This window comes from Bombina bombina, chromosome 6, assembly GCF_027579735.1.
Source record: "Bombina bombina isolate aBomBom1 chromosome 6, aBomBom1.pri, whole genome shotgun sequence".
Taxonomy (NCBI): Eukaryota; Metazoa; Chordata; class Amphibia; order Anura; family Bombinatoridae; genus Bombina; species Bombina bombina.
In genome coordinates, this window is record NC_069504.1 from 111,255,304 (window position 1) to 111,275,243 (window position 19,940).

A 19,940-nucleotide genomic window follows, 5' to 3' on the forward strand; every position below is an offset into this window, starting at 1 on the left:
TCTGTGGACTCATCATGTCATTAGAAAGAAAACTAAATGTATACTTACCTGATAATTTTATTTCTTTCTTTCTTGACACGATGAGTCCACGGGCCGCCCTGTTTTTTTAAGACAGGCTCTTGTTATACTATAAACCTCAGACACCTCTGCACTTTGTTGCTTCCTTTCTCTCCTTTTACTTCGGTCGAATGACTCGGGTTGGAGGGAAGGGAGGCGATATTTAACAGCTTTGCTGTGGTGCTCTGTGCCGCCTCCTGCTGGGCAGGAGTGATATTGCCAATAGTAATTAGATGATCCGTGGACTCATAGTGTCAAGAAAGAAAGAAATTTATCAGGTAAGCATAAATTTTGTTTTTCCAGACTTCTTCCGTTTAAGAATTACTGAGGCCACTGTGCTCTTGAAAACCTTCAATGCAGTCAAACTTTTTTTTGTAGCCTTTTCCAGATCTGTGCTTCGACACAATACTGTTTCTGAGCTATGCAGGGAGTTCCTTTGACCTCATGGCTTGGTTTTTGCTCTGATATTCATTTTCAGCTGTGAGACATTTTATAGACAGGTGTGCCATTCAAAATCATGTCCAATCAAGTGAATTTGCCACAGGTGGACTCCAAAGTGTAGAAATATCTCAAAGATTATCCATAGAAGTGGGTTTGCTAAATATCAAGTGTCATAGCAAAGGTTCTGAATACCTATGTCAATGTGATATTTCAGTTTTTTTCTTTTTAATACATTTGCAAAGTTATAAAAAATCTGAGTTTTGCATATCCATTCTGGGGTATGAATACTTGGTTAATGCACTGTACACGTACATGATAGAATAAAATCAGCCTATAGCATGATACAGCCCAATATCTGGTACTGGAACTCCCACAAAGTGTGTATAAGGTGGCTAGTGGTTCACAAATTGGAAACAAGAGGAATTATAATAACTTTTTATTATATTTATATTAAAAAATGGGAATATAAAGCATAATATTTGCATGGCAAAATCAAAACAGAAATTCTTTCATGACCATCCCCTGTTTACTGAACAATCACATAAATCACTCTCTGAAGTATTTCTAAAGGCATATTCTTCTGCAAGGATGTTTTTAATGGCACCATTTATTACAAACGTATTTATACAGGCTTCCTCTAACAGAATAACTCAAGCCACATTTCCTTTATTATTTCTGGATTATAGTTTACAGGCTCTCACAATCACATTCAACAGCAATGTGTCTGAGAGGAGATTAAGGATTTGGTTGGTTTTGATTGAAACCTGATCATGTGTATTTGTTACTGATCTCCCCAGGCGACAAAGATAAAAAAAAAATGCTTTATTCATGCAACCAAACTGATCTCTGTTCTAAAGGTTTAACCACATAAGTGGTCCTTGGCCAAGGGCACTTAGTCTGTGTTCATGACTTGGCTGCTGATTGCATATAAGTTAGATCTTTACTACAAGGGGCAACACAAATGTATTGTAACTCTTGACTAAGGTTCATGTGTAATTGTCTTTGGTAAGCATTGGGTGTGTATTGATGATAATATTTCAAAGTAAACATATTATTCATCAGTAGCTTTTAAACAAAACAATAATAATAGCTAAATGAAATAGTTGACACAGCCTTTGACCATAGTTTGCAGCACAGTAGTTCACACTAAACACCAGTTCTTATCTTGATTTCTTAGGCTACCAAGACTAAATCTTTCTTTGGCTCACTAGTAGTGCCATTTGTTTTTTTTTTCTCCCCAACTTAATTTATCTTTATCAAATATAAGAAATACAAAAACTTAAAAGAACTTAAAAGAAGCCATGAATAACAAATGGTCCTCTACCCACCAAACATAGACAATGGGGTAGATTTAATAAACAGTGGATGCTGCTTTCTAAGCCTGAAGTTTCCGGCTTACCGGAAACTTAACTTAAGAAGCAGCGGTAACTTGTCCACCACCTTTTAGGTGGCGGACTGCAATCATTCCGATCAGATCGGGATGATTGACACCCCCTGCTAGCGGCCAATGTGCAGGGGGGCGGCATTGCACAAGCAATTCACAAGAAATGCTTGTGCAATGTTAAATCCCAACAGCTTATGCTGTCAGCTTTTAGCGATGTTGGGCGGACATGATTCGCTACAGCGGATCATGTCTGCCCGGCATATGATAAATTGACCTTAATGAATCAAGGGAAGAAGAAAAACACTGTGAATCAAAATGAAATATAAAAACATAAATCAATGCACAGAAGTATTAAATGGAAGTACTAATATGTTTTTGTTAAAGTAAGCAGTCCATAAAGGAGTTTTGTAGCTATAGGGGATCCATATGTTACAGTCAAAGACTCTATGCTTCAGCATCAACCTTTATAGAATGGGTTGGGTATCTTCATTTATTGAAGTTTGCAATCAGAGGGGTAGATTTACCAAGCAGCGGATGCTGCTATCTACCCCAGTACTTTTTGACTCGCCGGAAATGCAAGTTAAGAAGCAGTGGTCATAAGACCCCTGCTCCTTAACTCGTCTGCCACTCCTGAGGAGGCGGACAGCAATCAGCCTGATCAGATATGATAGGGTTGATTGACACCCCCTGCTAGCGGCCGATTGGCTGCGAATGTGCAGGGGGCAGCATTGCACAAGCATTTCACTAGAAATGCTTGTGCAATGATAAATCCAGACAGCGTATGCTGTCGGCATTTATCGATGTCCGCCCGCACATTGGTAAATCTACCCCTAAGAGGCTGAATGAAATAAATGACACAGTGTTTGACCACAGTTTGCAGCACTGTAGGTCACGGTAGGCCTCCATTCTTATTTTGACTTCTTAGGCTACCAAGACTAAATCCTTCTTTTGGCTCATTATTAGTGCCAATTGTTTTTATCAGAATTTGCCATCTAAAGTTAGTTTACAAATAGTGACAACAAATGCTGTTATTATAACACATTGCTTTACTTGGCTGTTGCTTTATAGAATTCCACTGGATTGTTCTTCCAGGTGCTGCAGTACAATAACTCATATTTGGCTGAATAAATTGCCAAGAGTAAGTTGAAATCAATAGCATATACAAACAAAACAAAATACCTCCTATATAAAAATCACGTAAATACTTTAGCTAAAACCCTTAGGGGCCGATTTATGAAAGTACGAGCAGAAATGATACAATGTAGCTTATCATGTCCGCCGCACATAAATAAATGCCGACAGCATACGCTGTCGGCATTTATCATTGTATAAGCAGTTCTTGTAAACTGCTTGTGCAATGCCGCCCCCTGCAGATTGGCCGCTAGCAGGGTGTTTCAATCAGCCCGATCGTATAGGATCGGGCGGATTGATGTACGCAGCCTCAGAGCAGACGGACAAGTTATGGAGCAGCGGTCTTTAGATCGCTGCTTCATAACTGCTGTTTCCGGTGAGCTTGAAGGCCCGCTCGGAAACAGGGGCATCAAGCTCCATTTGGAGCTTGATAATTCGGCCCCTTAGTCTAAATTTTGAATACATATTTTTTCTGAAAAGTTACTTCCAATTTCCTTACCTTGTAAAAAAAAAATTGTATGCTCTATCTGAATTATAAAATTTGACTTAAAGGGCCATTAAACCCAAAAATTTTCTTTCACAATTCAGACAGAGAATACAATTTTAAACAACATTCCAATTTACTTCTATTATCTAATTTGCTGCAATCTTTAGATATCCTTTGTTAAAAAAATAGCAATGCACATTGGTGAACCAATCACATGAGGCATCTATGTGCAGCTACCAATCAGAAGCTACTGAGCCTATCTAGATATGCTTTTCAGGAAAGAATATCAAGAGAATGAAGCAAATTAGATAATTGAAGTAAATTAGAAAGTTGTTTAAAATGGTATTCTCTATCTAAATCATGAAAAAAAAATTGGGTTTAATGTCCCTTTAAGTGTTACTTTAATTTCACATGCAAGCTCAGATTATATTATGCTTAATAGACTGACACACTACACAATATTGTAGATTCTGCCTCACTATAAAATGGCTCCCGTTTACAATAATAACTCACAAGTATTCTTCATCTAAGATTGCTGTATTACTGTAAAGTAGTACCATTTGGTCCAGAATTTACTTTAGCTATTTTATGCACTTATAACACAAAAACCCAAAACCCAACTTCCAAGATATATTGTGTAAATTAATCACTGGGGTTCAATCAGGAAACCTCAGAAACTAGTGGAGATGAAGTGACAAAATGCTGGTTAATGAAGAGTTAAATGAGATACCTCTGTCATATAGGTTAGTGGAATGGTGCATTTGCCGATCAGTGAATAAATATTAATATATAAATTGCAGTAAATTTGGTTGGTCAGCTGTGTGATATGTTGATAATTAGTTTAATCGTTTAGGAGCCATTTGCTTCTTTAATAAATGTACTTCCAATGAAACAGATAGGGAAATTGGGACATTTATTTAAAAAATGTCGGTCTTGCATATAAAAAATTGTATTTTGAACTGTGCAGGTAGCCCTCAGTTTACACCGGGGTTAGGTTCCAAAAGGAATGGTTGTAAATCAAAACCGTTGTAAATTTAAACCCAGTTTATAATGTAAGTCAATGGGAAGTGAGGGAGATAGGTTCCAGGCCCCTCTCAAAATTGTCATAAGTAACACCCAATACATTATTTTTAAAGCTTTGAAATGAAGACTTTAAATGCTAAACAGCATTATAAACCTAATAAAATAATCACACAACACAAAATATATAATTAAACTAAGTTAAATGAACAAAAACATTTGCTAAACAGCATTATAAACCTAATAAAATAATCACACAACACAGACTTCACTTGCATTTTTCTGCAAACAGTTCTTTCTATGCATTCCAATCTGGAGTGATTTATAGACAGGAAGATCTTGCTCCTTTGAAATCTGCTCAATAGCTCAGGTCTGGTTAAACTGATTAATATCAGCTTGCTTGACTTTGCTGCAACACGGACAGCTCCACCTACTGGCTATTTTAATAAATGCACTGCTTCTCAATGCTTTTCAATAGAAGTCACATGACTGGAAAAAAAGGTTGTTATTCTGAAACGGTGTAAATTGAACCGTTGTAAAACGAGGGCCACCTGTATTTGTTTTTTGAGTATAACATTTTATTCATACTGACCACCAATGTAGCTTTAGGGTAGTCCTTATCAGCCTGTGAGAATTCTATCCATAGGGATAAGTTGCGCATATACTTTGGTTTCTTGTTCAACTTAAACATCATAACTTAATCATTAATAATATAGTTTAATGTCTCTTTAAGAACAAAAACTTGAATCAAGTATGGATTCAGAGACCAGAAAGGGAGTAAGTTACATCCAATGGTTTGAGAGGAAGCACAAAATGTTGCGCAAAGTGAAGCCTTGCCCTTGGCCTTGAGTAAACAATAACGATCTGTTTTTCCAAGAGCTCTATACATTAAATAGATACAAGTTGGTTAAAGGAACATTCCAGTCAAAATTTAAATGCACATAGATGAATTACATCTTTGAATAGAAACATATTTACAATAAATGTATTGGCAAAAATGCTTCTAGTAAAAGGTATCACTGTTTTAGTGTTAGCATTTTTCTCTGCACGTGCATGTGAAGCATAGCTAGATATTCTCAGTGCACCAGAATTTTAAAAACTGCAGCTGCTCAGATCACCAGTGGGGCCTGCATCATGTCATCAATTAACAAATTGAGTCATTACCAGATGGTACAAACACCTTAGGCTCTCTGAGCATGTGCTGTGTTTAAAATGCTGGTGCACAGTGAATACTTAAATACACCTTTGAAACAGCTATAGCTTTTATTAGAAGTATTTTTGCTAATGCATGTGTATTGCAAAAATGCTTCTATTCAAAACTGAAATGCATCCATGTGGATTCCAATTTTGGCTGAAATGTCCCTTTACGTTTTGCACTAGAGCAAAATCCAAAATACTGCTTTCAAATTTAGCGCTTTTGAAAATCTAATAAAGAAACAAAGGGTTAATAAGAAAGAATGTTTTATGGAATATTTAGGGCTAGATTACAAGATGTTATCGTGCATGATATAAGAGTGGGCACATTAATTTGTGCAAGTATTACAAGTCAAAAATAATAATTGTATGGTATTATTTAGTAATGTGTTTACTGTGTATTTATTGTAAATATTTCACATTTCAATGTTTGTCAAATACAGAAAATGTTATTTTTATTTTAAATACATATTTCTATATATAGCTATACATGTGTATAAATAAATATATATATATATATATATATAAATATATATATATATATATATATATATATATATATATATATATATATATATATATATACAGTAAATATATTCCTATAGATATATAGGTATATATACTGTATTTATTTTACATTAACATTTTCAGATATACATAGAAATATATATTTAATCATATAAATTAAAAAATATGTGAATTTGAAGAACATAGGAATGTGAATGTGAAGAACATAGGAATGTAAAATATGCATAACTTGCTTAGGGCTTCCCGCTTTAGGTCTAATGTGGTATCAGGTTAGCGCCCATGAAGAATTAGTTATCTTAAAGGGGCAGTCTAGTCAAAATTAAACTTTCATGATTCAGATAGGGCATGTAATTTTAAACAACTTTCCAATTTACTTCTATTATCTAATTTGCTCAAATCTTTAGATATCCTTTGTTGAAGAAATAGCAATGCACATGTGTGAGCCAATCACACAAGGCCTCTATGTGTAGCAACCAATCAGCAGCTACTGAGCATATCTAGATATGCTTTTCAGCAAGTGATATCAAGAGAATGAAGCAAATGAGATAATAGAAGTAAATTAGAAAGTTGTTTAAAATGATGTGCTCTTACTAAATCAAGAAAGAAAAAATTTGGGTTTCATGTCCCTTTAAGGCTTGTTATTGAAATATTAAATATAAAATATTAAAGAATAATATTTATTAATAATTATAGATACTGTAAAATATATATATATTCTATGGATTATTTAGAATTTTTTAGAACATCTATAATTATTTTTTAATATTTCAATAACTCGCAAACTAATTATTCATGTGCGCTAACCCAACATCACAATAGACCTAAAGTTTTAAACCTGAAGCACGCTACCCATATTTTACTTTTATGTTCTTCACATAGAAAAAAAATTAAATTTATTATTAAATAAATATATATATATATATATATATATATATATATATATATATATATATATATATATATATAAATACTGTATATATATATGTATATATATATATATATATATATATATAATAATGGTAATGTAAAATATATATCTATACCTATATATGTATAGGAATAGATATATAGGTATATGCAAATATATATATATATATATATATATATATATACATACATACATACAGACCAACCTCATTTTATTGTGCTTCGCTTTATTGCGCATCACAGATATTGCTCTTTTCACAAATTGAAGCTTTGTGGCAACCCTGTGTCGAGCAAGTTTATCCGCGCCATTTTTCAACATATATACACAAATAAACACATATATACACATATAAACACATATAAAAACATAGATACACATGAATACACATATATACACACCTATATATACAAACCACAGCAAAAAGATTACGACCCCCTGAAGGCTCAGATGATGGTTAGTATTTCTTAGCAATAAAATATAAAAAAAAAAAAAAACATTATCCTGTATGTGAAGAACATTTTAATTTGTGAAATATTAATAACTCCTGTTGGGGTAAGCGTTAGTTAGGTTTTCTCCTCTGTGATTTCCATTGAAGTCTATGGGGAAGAAAAATTAGCACGGTTGCGATATCTGAAGTCCTTTAGTTAATGTGCGTCGGGTTTTGCTTGCATGGATACGTTTTACTTTCAACATGTAATATGCATGCTAACCGACTATTTAACAGGAGTGCTAAATAGTCACTTGTAATCTAGGCCTTATAGGGATAATGTATGGAAACGGGTGGGACTGGGAAGGGTCAAAGGTGTATATAAGTGTATGTGTGTATATATGTGTGTGTATGTTGTACTGTAAATATATATATATATGTGTGTATGTATGTACTTTATATATATATATATATATATATATATATATATATATGTGTACATATGTTTGTATGTATGTAATGTATGTGTAAGTCTATATAGTATATAAGTCTTATATGCAAACTTTGTAAGAAGGGAAATTAAGCGTAAGCGATCTCACACATTAATATTTTAGCATGCACTATAATATTACGTGTGGGATATATATTAACCACAGACTTGTAATATGAGAACAAAAATGGAAGTGGTATAGATTGAGCTTTAGCCGTATAAATGTTCCACTAGTAATTTAGGCATATACTGTTAACCCCAATTAAAGAGTAATTTTTTCTCTTTCCTTTTTGCTTGCTTTATCATAATTCTGGTTTAGAATTAGAATCACTGAAATTAGAATCACTGTGTTATACACATTTTTTGTCTACTTTGCTATAATCAGGTTTGTTCTACATTTCAGGGCTAGTTTTCTATTTGTGATTTCCTTATTGCATAGTGCTGCATGCATAACATGTCCTTTGTATGTTTTCAGCCTGGCATTATTTATGTGACCACAACTAAAAATGCTTATTCAGCATCTGCCTGGTACTTGCCGTTTGTGATTACAATTGGCAGTTTGCTTCTCCTTGGTCTCCTGGGATATCTGACATATCTTCTTGCCAAGCACTGCCCCTGTAGAAGTAAACCGAAGCCGGACACTGAAAGGCTGTAAGTACAGTATATACAACACAAAATACATGAAATACCTGACGGTAAATAGATAGAAGTGGGCTTCAACACATTGACATGTTTAATTTGTATATTATTATGACACCTAAAAATAACATGGGAGCGATACATAAAAATTTATGGCATTGCTTTTTTTTTTTTTTTTTTTTTAAATCAAGGTTAAAGAAGAACCAGAACTGTAAAAATAAGTACATTTAAATATATACTATGCAAAAATTAAACATGCATTTAAATAAGGCAGCAACAGCTTAGAAACGAGAAGCTGAAACTGATATATTGATTTTAACTTCCATGCTGAGATTTGATTTATTAACCCATATAATTTGTTTAATGTAAAGTTATTGAAGATAAACTGTTTTCACTTCCTTTTCCATTATTGACCCTCTCATTCTTGTAGCTGTTACGGACAGGTGCCCAGGTGCAAGAATTTTTTTTTTAAGCTGGGCCCACACCCTTGGGTGCCCAGTCGCAATTGCGACCTCTGCACCCCCTGTAGTTTTGCCCCTGTTTATGGATATATTAATATAAAAATGCCCTTGGTATAATATTTTGCACATGATATGTACAATAATTTGCTATATCATAACCAAAGGATTTAGACACAACCCTGCACAAATAAATATTTATGTGCAGCAAGGGACATGAAACCCAATTTGTTTCTTTCATGAGCCAGATAGAAAATGCAATTTTAAACAACTTTTGTTGGAAAGCATAGACGTGAGCTCAGGAGCGTCCGCATGTCTGGAGCACTATATGGCAGCAGTTTTGCAAGAATGTTATCCATGTGCAAGAGAACTTGATGGCAGCACTATTTCCTGACAAATGACTCTCCAGACATGTACCATGGGAACTAAGCAAATTTGAAAATAGAAGTAAATTGGAAACTTTTTTTTAACTTGTATGCCCTGTCTGAATCACAAAAGAAAAATTTTGGGTTCCATATCCCTTTAAGCCTTTGTAAAATAAGGAGATAACATGAATTTAAAAACAAGGTTAAAAAAAATTAACTTTTTCCATTTATTAAACGTCGAGTGGACATGATTCATCCTGATCAAATTGGATGGGAAATTACAATGCACCTTTTTAGATGCCGGACAGGTTAAGGAGCAGCGGTCCTAAAACCGCTGCTGCTACTTAACTATCATTTCAGGCGAGCCTCAAAGGATGGGCCTCTGAAGCAGCAATTGCTGCTTGGTAAATGGAGCCCTTCGAGTAAACCTTGTACCTGTGAAGTTACACTAATTTATCAGTAAGTCTTAAATATTTTATATTTGAAAAACAGGTGCATTTTAACAGGAAACTGGCTGCAAAACCAATGCCAAAAACGTATTTTATCTATATTTTTTCTATATAGGGTTAGATTACAAGTGGAGTGCAAAATTATCATGCGCCCGCAAACAGGCACATTTGTCCACTTGCGGGCGTGCGATAATTAACCAGCCATTATAAGTGGGTGGTTATTGCATCCGCAAGTTCGCGGTAGCAATTAGCGCTCTTAAAATTAAACAGAGATTCAATCTCTGGTTTATTTTCTAAAAGTGCCCAAATGCCCTCATAATAAAGCACATTATTATTTTTTATTAAAAAAAAGGACAATTTTTTTAAAATAAAAGTACAACTGCACTAGGCAGTTTTTGAAGTTTAAAGTTGGTGGGAGTGGGGTGTTAGAATTAGTATTCACATATTAACACATAAATATATATGTATATAGTCATATACATATATATTTAAAAATATGCTGCCCTCTCTGTACTACTTCCCCCTTCGCTGCACGATGTTCTGATGCCATCTCTGACGGTATCAGAATGAGGTTCCCATTGGAGCCTATGGAAGCTCTTTCTCATGAGCGCAATGCTTCTGTGCAATGCAAACGTGAGGTTGCGTTCGCATTGTACCTAACATTAGCATGCGCTGGTATTACAAAGTGGAGCACAAATATCGCTTCAGCGAAAACAATATATTGCGCTCCACTTATAATCTGGTTTGGTGCATCTTATATACGTGTTTTATGCAGAAAAATATGGTTAGTCTTTTTTATTATCTCAGTGTGATCTTGGGTTCTATACATTTTTGCAGAGTTCATATTACTAATTTTTTTTTGTTTTTTTTTTGTTATAGGATAAGCCCTCCAGGTATGTACCACTTTTTTTATTGTATGTGACAATACAATATACATAGGAAAAAAAAGAAGTAAAATAAATATTAAGCAAGGAATTCCTATAAGTATACACTCCTATCTAATGAAACTGGCAAACACTAAAAGGCCCCCTACACAATTCCCCCACCATGATCCTAACTTAAATAAGGGGATATCAAACCCCCTAAGGGCCTCCTACCTCTAGATCCCCAAGAAAACTCTCAAAGTTTCTCTCCAAATTTGATCTAGGCTCCAATGTAATCTATCCTTCACCTTTATATTACTATTTTTTAAAGAACTGGTCATATTTTTAAATCAGCATTGCAGTGAGAGGACTCAGTCAGATTTCAACCCTCCCACTGTAATGATTGATTAATCAGGGTTAATTGCAGTTAGGTTGTGGTTAAGGTTAATGGGCAGGTGCACTTGCTTCTATATGATATAGTTACCTGGGATTAGGCAGTACTTAACAGATAGTCATTATGGCTGGTGGTAAGGAGCCACCATTATTTTATGACACGTAACTGCAGCACTGTCATTTAATAATAGAGATTGGATGGTGATAGATTTTTCATAGTATCTGGCATTTGAGCAAACTCACTATTTATAGCACAAAGCTTGAAAAGAACAGGGAGCCATGACTTGAAAAATGTTACTTCTGCCTTGTAACTTTTTGGAATATTCTTCATATATCACTATATAAATTTCTAGTTAATAATGTACGGTTAGCTCCACAATATTCTGGCTAGCTGCTAAACTTCATATACATTAGAATGTTTACTCACTGAAAGACATTCTCCCTCATCTACATAAAACATGCTAATTGTATATGTTAAAACATACATAGACTAACAGTTGTGCTGTTTCAGTAATATTCATTAAATAAGTAATCATCAGTGCACTAAAAATGCATATAAATATTTCCTTTTATTGGGTTAAGTAGTTGACTCTGGGTTTATTACATCAAATAAAGAACTAGATCAGATGTGTCACAAAAAGTAAATCTAAGGGCACCATTTATCATTTGACAGGCGTCTATCTTTGCAGAGAGTGGGCAGCAGACGCTGTTCATCTACTGCAAACAATCAAATTTTCCAGCCACCGAGCATCTTTTTAAAAGACCTTTATTTTCTTAGGCAGGGTCCATAAGTATAACAAACAAACAACGTTTCAAACTTGCAATAGGTTCTTAGTCATGTGACATGACTAAGAACCTATTGCAGGTTTGAAACGTTGTTTGTTTGTTATACTTATGGACCCTGCCTAAGAAAATAAAGGTCTTTTAAAAAGATGCTTGGTGGCTGGAAAATTTGATTGTTTGGCAGTTCAGTGGAGACCTGGCTAGTCTCTTTCCTAGCCCCACTCTGTGGCTAAAGACTGACCATCTACTGTCTGTATTTATTATTGCATAAGAAAACTCTTGGGCAGAACCATCCTCCTGTGTACTTTACAATTGTGCAAGAGCAGGTTCTATCAATCAGTCCAAACAAACAAGTTCAGAGTAATTTAACTCTGCCACCTCTGAAGTGGTATGACCGCTGATTTGTAACCTGTGGTAAATAGAATCACATGAGCAGGCCTGCACTGCAAGGGCTCCAATGCAGTCTCTGCTACGTGATAAACCGAGGCCTAAGGGATTAACAAAACAAATCATTCTGAGACCAGAAAAAGTGTCTGGCGGACATGATACACTGTAGCGATCATGTCCGCCAGACATCGATAAATGCCAACAGTATACGCTGTCAGCATTTATCATTGCACAAGCAGTTCTGGTGAACTGCTTGTGCAATGCCGCCCCCTGCAGATTTGCGGCCAATCACCCGCTAGCAGGGGGTGTCAATCCGGCGATGTCTGTCCACCACCTCAGAGCAGCGGACAGGTTATGGAGCAGCAGTCTTTAGACTATGTCTTTAGACACGGGGCTTCAAGTTTCATACAGAGCTTGATAAATATGACCCATATGTCAATCAACCTGATCATATGAGATTGGGCGGATTGATGTCCGCAGCCTCAGAGGCAGCAGCAGACGAGTTAAGGAGCAGCGGTCTTAACTCCTGAAGGCTCGCACGGAAACAGGTGCATTAGGCACAATACGGGCCATGATAAATCGTCCCCAAAGAGTGAAATTAGAGGTAAATAGCTTGTTTTAGTGTAGAATTGAGCTCTACATTAGTAAATGACTGGATCTCATGTTGTAATTCTTTACTTTTTATCACAATAATGACATATTACCTCTTTTATTCCATTTTTCAGAAAAGAAAAAAGTAAAACATGATGTCTTCTGGGTAAGTTTAAGGACACCAATGAGACAATTCCCTATATTTAATATTGAATAAACGAGTAACTTTTTATTTTCTGACTAGAGACATTTTCCTGTGACTTGTAAACTGTATATAGTGTATATGTATAAATAAATCTCTATATGTTCACATTTTTGCATATATTTGTAATGTTATAAAAGTGGCTTCACTCATAGGATATATTAAAGGGACAGCTTTCCATTTTACTTCTGTTATAAAAGTTGTTTTGTTCTCTTGTTATGCTTTGTTAAAGAGAATATCTAAGTAGGTTCTGGAGCAGCAGTGCACTATGGGGAGCTCGCTAGTGATTGGTTGCTGCACATATATACCTCTTGTCATTAGCTCACCATGTATTCAACTAGCTAATCTTCAACAAAAGCTTAAAGGGACACTGAACCCAAATTTTTTCTTATGTGATTCAGATAGAGCATGCAATTTTAAGCAACTTTCTAATTTACTCCTATTATCACATTTTCTTCATTTTCTTGCTATCTTTATTTGAAAATGAAGGCATCTAAGCTTTTTTTGGGGTTCAGAACTCTGGACAGCAGTTTTTTATTGGTGGATGAATTTATCCACCAATCAGCAAGGACAACCCAGGTTGTTCACCAAAAATGGGCCGGCATCTAAACTTAAATTCTTGCATTTAAAATAAAGATACCAAGAGAATAAAGAAAATTTGATAATAGGAATAAATTAGAAAGTTGCTTAAAATGCCATGCTCTATCTGAATCACAAAAGAAAAAAATTGGGTACAGTGTCCCTTTAATATTCAACAAAAGTTACCAAGAGTACAAAGCAAATTTAATAATGGAAGTAAATTGGAAAGATGTTTAAAATGACTTGTTCTATCTGAATCATGAAAGTTTAATCTTGACTTTACTGTCCATTTAATTGTTGTCTTTCCACCCTGAAATGAGTATGGCCAAGCTACTGTAAACTAATGAAATAAAAAAGCTATATGAATACTATATTCCTCAACTAGTAAATGACTAGATATGTGCATATAAGATTTTTGGAGAACACTGGGGTTTTCCTTATGAATGAAGCTGATATTTTTTTAATTTGTGCAAAATAAGAACTAAAGCTACCAAAGGATTAAAAAAATAAAGAGCTCTATGGTCCTCTGATGCAGTAGATAAAGTTGGAACTCACTTGTACTTGGGATGTAATGGATTGTTAACTACAGCATGTGTCCTAACCGCAACCCAAGTAACATTAGGCCAGTGCTTGACAAATCTGTTCAAAAATTAGGAGCCAGACATATTTTTAGGAGCCAGACAGTGGGATTTGTACAAAGATATATGGAGAATAACTCAAAAAGTTAGGAGCTAGGGGTAAAATTCTAGGAGCCAGTGGCTCCTAGGCTCCTGGGTTTGTCGAGCCCTGCATTAGGCAGTTGTACCCAAGTCATAAGGAAGCCTTATGAAAGTGAGGCAGCATAACTGTAAAAAGCTGACAAGAAAATATCACATGGCCATCTCTAAGTAAAAAAAGGCTGTGATCTCATGAGGTTACACTGAAATCTCGCAAGATTACATAATTAAGTTCCTTAAACTGAGTAGGGAAATAACATGACTAGGGTTGCCATCTTAGCCATGTTTTCCTGGACACTTATGAGTTACACATGCTGTAGGGTGTGCAGGGAGGAACATGTATTGTGTTTCTGGACAGCACTATTCATATTCCTCCCTGCACACTCGCAGCATGTGTAACTTATAAGTATTCTGTATTTTAAGGGACGGGTGGCAACCCTAAACATGACTGTCCCTGCACATGCCAGATGCACATTCCCTTGCAAGTCCATGGACTAGCATCTTGATTGGCTGCTTAAAATCCCTTTACAATGGGATGTGGCTACTGAGGACATTTTGCGGTAAAAACATCTTCCTTTTTTACATAGAGATGTTCATGTGATATTTTTTAGTCAGCTTTTTACAGCTTTTTAGCATCACTTTCAAGTACTTCAACATTTCGGTATCATGTCCTTTTAGTGGGACAGTGCACTGCAAAAAAAACCCTCCCCGTTAATGTGTTCCCAATTATTAATTTTGCCCTGCTGAAGTGTATTAAACTGTTTGCAAATAGCTCCTTTACCTTTATTTTGTCATTTGAAATAGCTGTTTTTCCTGTTGAAACAGCTTTAAATACAATTAACTTGTATCTGCTGCTTGGCTTAAGGGGATGTCAATTAAACTTGCATGATTTATAGAAAAAAAAGTTTGATTCATTTTGACATCCATATCCCTATAACTAAAGTGATGTACAAAAAATATATTGTTTTTGCCTGGAGGACAGAAAACAACTTTACTACTGTGCTGTTGCAATAAGATGTATAATTAACTATTTATAACTATTTATATTAGATAGATAGATATTTTTTTTACACTATGTAAATATCTGCATGTGTTTTGATATTACTTTGTCATCTTGCAGGAAATGACCAAGATAAACACAGTCTTTGATGGGGAAGCACAAGATCCAAGTAAGATAAAAATGAAATAATAATCAGCTATAAAATTGTACAATAATGTTTAACACATTCAGGGCTAGATTACAAGTGGATCGCTATTTAGTGCTCCTGCTTGAGCGTAAAGTTCGCTAGAAGTAAACTTTTTGCACGCGTCAGGTAGCGCATGTAGTGCTTAGTAAACTGTTCTGTACAGTCTGGCAGTTTGGGCACACAGTGTGATCTGTATATGTGGAACCAATACTGCTGGAGGAGCGTTGCAATCACTGCGGATCAAGTAAGGGCTTCATTACTGTGGAATATGTTGGCGCTCTACAAATACCTGATAATAATAATAATTATTCTTTTTTTTGATACTTGTAAAACTTGTTCGAAAGACTTGTTACCATTAACAGTGAAAGGGCTGTTTCTTTACAAAACTGACACAAGTTGTTACAAAGTAATAGATTATGGGGTATATTTATCATACCCTGGGCGGACATGATTTGTTATAGCGAATCATGTCCCCCCTGCATCACTAAATGCTGACAGCATACGCTGTCCGCATTTAACATTGCACAAGCTTGCGCAATGCCACCCCCTGCAGATTCGTGGCCAGTCGGCCGCAAGCAAGGGGTGTCAATCAACCCGATCGTATTCGATCGGGCGGATTGATGTCCGCAGCCTCAGAGACAGTGGACGAGTTAAGGAGCAGCAGTCTTAAGACCGCTGCTTCTTAATTTCTGAAGGCTCGCATGGAAACAGAGGCATTGCGGCCGATACAGAGATTGTTAAATCGGCCTCTATGTGTTTTTCAGTTCATTCACACTTTTAATATATATTAACATAACTTTTGAACAAGCCAATTACTTAAAGACTATAGTTGTGAAAAGATTATTGTGTATATTTATCTATAAGGTATATACAGATATACATAGGAATATATATTTACAATAAAATAGCATTGTCCTGTATGTGAAGAACATTTGAATTGGAAATATGTACAGTAAATATGCAGTAAAACACATAAATACACATATATATATATATATATATATATATATATATATATAAATACATGCACATATTTAAACATAAATATGTATGTATATATACAATATAACCCTTTGCTGTCAAACACATTGTCATATACCGTATCTCTTTGAGCCCTTTAACTGTAATTTTCAATGTAATTATGTTGTGTTTAGTTCAACTTTTTAAAAAGCACTACTCTTTATGTGAGGTTTTCAGTCGCACAATCCCAACAAGCTGAAAATGTGATTGCGCTCTCGCAATTGTGTTTATTTTCAGCTTGTAATATGAGTATTTTTTCTGTTGCGTGCAAAAAGCTGATATCATTTGTGCAACATTTAGAGTGACACTTGTAATCTAGGTTGTAAGAAGGTCTCAACACCTATTATTTTTATAAATGTTAGTTTTTTGGACCCTTCATGATTATATATACTAAAGGAGTAGCAATAAAATTGTAGGACTTATTACTTTCACAATATTAAAGTGTATGTTATTATCACTTTGTTAAACAGAAGTGTCATCTCACAACCTTGATGTATTTGATTTTGTTGCATTTAATACCTTTTGTATATTTAGGCCCAGTTTACATTGATGAGGTAAATTGTGGAAATTGGTGCTTAAAACATTCTTGATAATATATTTACTCAGTACTAATTAGTAGCTGTATCATGGAGTTTCAAATAATCAGCTGTCACTAAATTTGACTTAAAATATTTCAGGAGAAATTATTTTTAACCGCACACCAAGATATTTGAAAACAATATCAAACATTAGACATATTTAAACACATTTTTTTATTTTTAAAAATAGCAAAAAATATTTAAGGGAACTCCACTAAGTTTTTACTGATGACCAGTATTATAGTTTATTTTAAATTGCAGTTCTAATTTAGTGTATTATCGCCTATTTTTGGCCTTTGTCTTTTTTAAAATGTAAAAAGTTAAATCTGGTACACTCTGTAATGTAACGTGTAGTTGTGCAATATATTGATGACATATTTTGTTTACCTGAATCATGTTTTTAAAAACAAGATGAATATACAGCAACCATAGTAGGGAAAGCATTGCGCAACAAAAGAAAAGACTGTTCAATTAATAGGCAACAGATATATTAGCAAACTCTTTACTCCCTTATACATGACTATCTGCTATCAATTAATAAGAAAGCAGATTCTATGCCAAGGCAGATAAGCATTTGTTCAAGGTAAAGATGCTATGCATAACAAACAGTAAGAGAAGATGAGTGTACTACAAAATCATGAAACACAATACCTTACAATGGGAATTAGAGAGTTTTAAATATATAGTTGAAGAAACTGACAGGCATACTTGACATTTATAGAAACATAAACAAGCACAACATTTTCTGTATGTGATTTAAAAACTCATAACACAGTGGTGTGTAATGAAAGATAGAACCTTCTGCAAACTACACTTGTAGCTTAAAGGGACATGAAACCCAATTTTTTTCTTTCATGATTCAGAAAGAGCATGCAACTTTCCAATTTACTTATATTATTTAATTTGCTTCCTTCTCTTGTTATCCTTTGCTGAAAGGTAAGCTCAGGAGCAGTAAAGAACCTAGGTTCTAGTGTTGATTGGTGATTGGTCATGAAAGAAAATGTTTGGATTTCATGTCCCTTTACGGGTTTTATTTGATTGTTCCATCATATTCCACTAGATATCTTATTTGTCTATGATAATCATTGCTAGAATATAAAATAAATTACTAAAAACAATAACCTGTAATAAGATCATACTGATTGTTTGTGGTTTCCAGTGAATATTAGTATTTGAGAGATATGTCCTGAACCATCTTAACCTCTGAATGAGAATAATACACATTTAATTTCTTTGAATATTAATGTTTTGCTTTTGATAATTTTAGTTACAGGAAAGATATATGAATACAACTCTAAATCTGGAGCCCGAAGGTGGAAAGAAACACAACAACCTATCCCTATTGAGTCTACACAATCATTACCACAAGTAGCAGTTATTCCAGGTGCACCAACAGTCCCTATACAAGAAAAAGACAAAATGGTGTCACCAAAAGGTACCCCAAACAAGAGAGAGAAAACACCAATGAGTCCAGTCAAGACAGAGGAGGCAAAAACTGAAAAACCAGCTACTGCAAACAGACTAAATACTCCACCCAAAGTAGAATCCAACAAGGAAGGAAATGTCAGATGGTCGCCAAGATCTCCACGGTTATCTCCAAAAGTATCTCCTAAAATTCCAAAAACTCCAACATAAAGAAATAACAACAAACCAATAAGGAAGAAGAGCAGCTGTGTTTTTAGACACATCACAGAGAGATGTGATAAGAGAGGAGGGAAATGTATACTTTTTGAACATAGCAAATGCAAAAAATAGGAGCTTTATTTAGCTTTTTATTTGTGGATTTAGAAATTGCTACATATACAGAGATAAATTGTACATTTCAAATACAAATGTTTTCTGGTGTATTGTTGATCACACAAAAATATTCTGTGTTTAATGCTATAGATGTATGATGCATAACACTTTGAGTAATAACATTTACAAGGGGTAATGAAGAAAGAAAATAAAAAAAATGTTTTGACTAATGAGAGGAACCTGATGAACACATTAGTTTTTGTATGTCTTCAGAAATGCTATGGCTAGAATAGAATACTTTTCTTGAAAGTATAAATTCAAAATTTTAGTTTATTTTTACCTTTTGAAGCATGAAGACTGTGACGCACTGCAAGTGATTTTGGGCGAGGCGAAGCAGCTGCTTCTTATTGCGATGCATCGCTTCTGAAGTTCAAATATTTCATCTCTGAGCGCTCAGCTACGCGTAGGGCCGCCACTAGAAATTTTAGGGCCCCTGACTTAACCATTGATCAGGGCCCCCCCCCCCCTTGACATGTGCAATTTTTGACCAAGTGACTAAAACGTACAGTATATGCACTTTATTCTTAAGTGTAGTCAAACTTGGAAATGTTGTAAAGTAGGTACGCGGACCTGATGCAGCAGAGTGCTCAGAGATGAAAAGGCAGGACACACTGAGTGCGCACAGCCGCATCTACACGCTGTGCGCCGCTCTGCTCCGCTTGCAGTGTTTCACAGCCTTAAAGAGAACTTGTTTTTTAACCTGCATTTCATGTTGATTTGAGTAAATTTCTGCAAAATGTAATTTGTAATACTTGCTGAATTTGTACTGCCTCATTTTCAAATATTGGATTAGATTAGATCAAAATAATATTTAAAAATGTATCTAAAAATATACCTGTGCACTTG

General features: G+C 34.8%; 1 protein-coding gene across 1 annotated transcript in view; it reads left to right on the forward strand.

Moving 5' to 3' along the window:
• Positions 1-19,005, forward strand: part of CDHR3 (cadherin related family member 3) — a 201,797-nt gene extending 182,792 nt beyond the window's left edge. Inside the window, exons 16-20 of the mRNA XM_053719171.1 lie at positions 8,563-8,738; positions 10,878-10,891; positions 13,150-13,181; positions 15,633-15,681; positions 18,565-19,005. Of these exons, the coding sequence (XP_053575146.1) occupies positions 8,563-8,738; positions 10,878-10,891; positions 13,150-13,181; positions 15,633-15,681; positions 18,565-18,932 (639 nt within the window). The 3' untranslated portion in view covers positions 18,933-19,005. The remainder of the gene's footprint in view (positions 1-8,562; positions 8,739-10,877; positions 10,892-13,149; positions 13,182-15,632; positions 15,682-18,564) is intronic.
• The last annotated feature ends 935 nt before the right edge of the window (positions 19,006-19,940 follow it).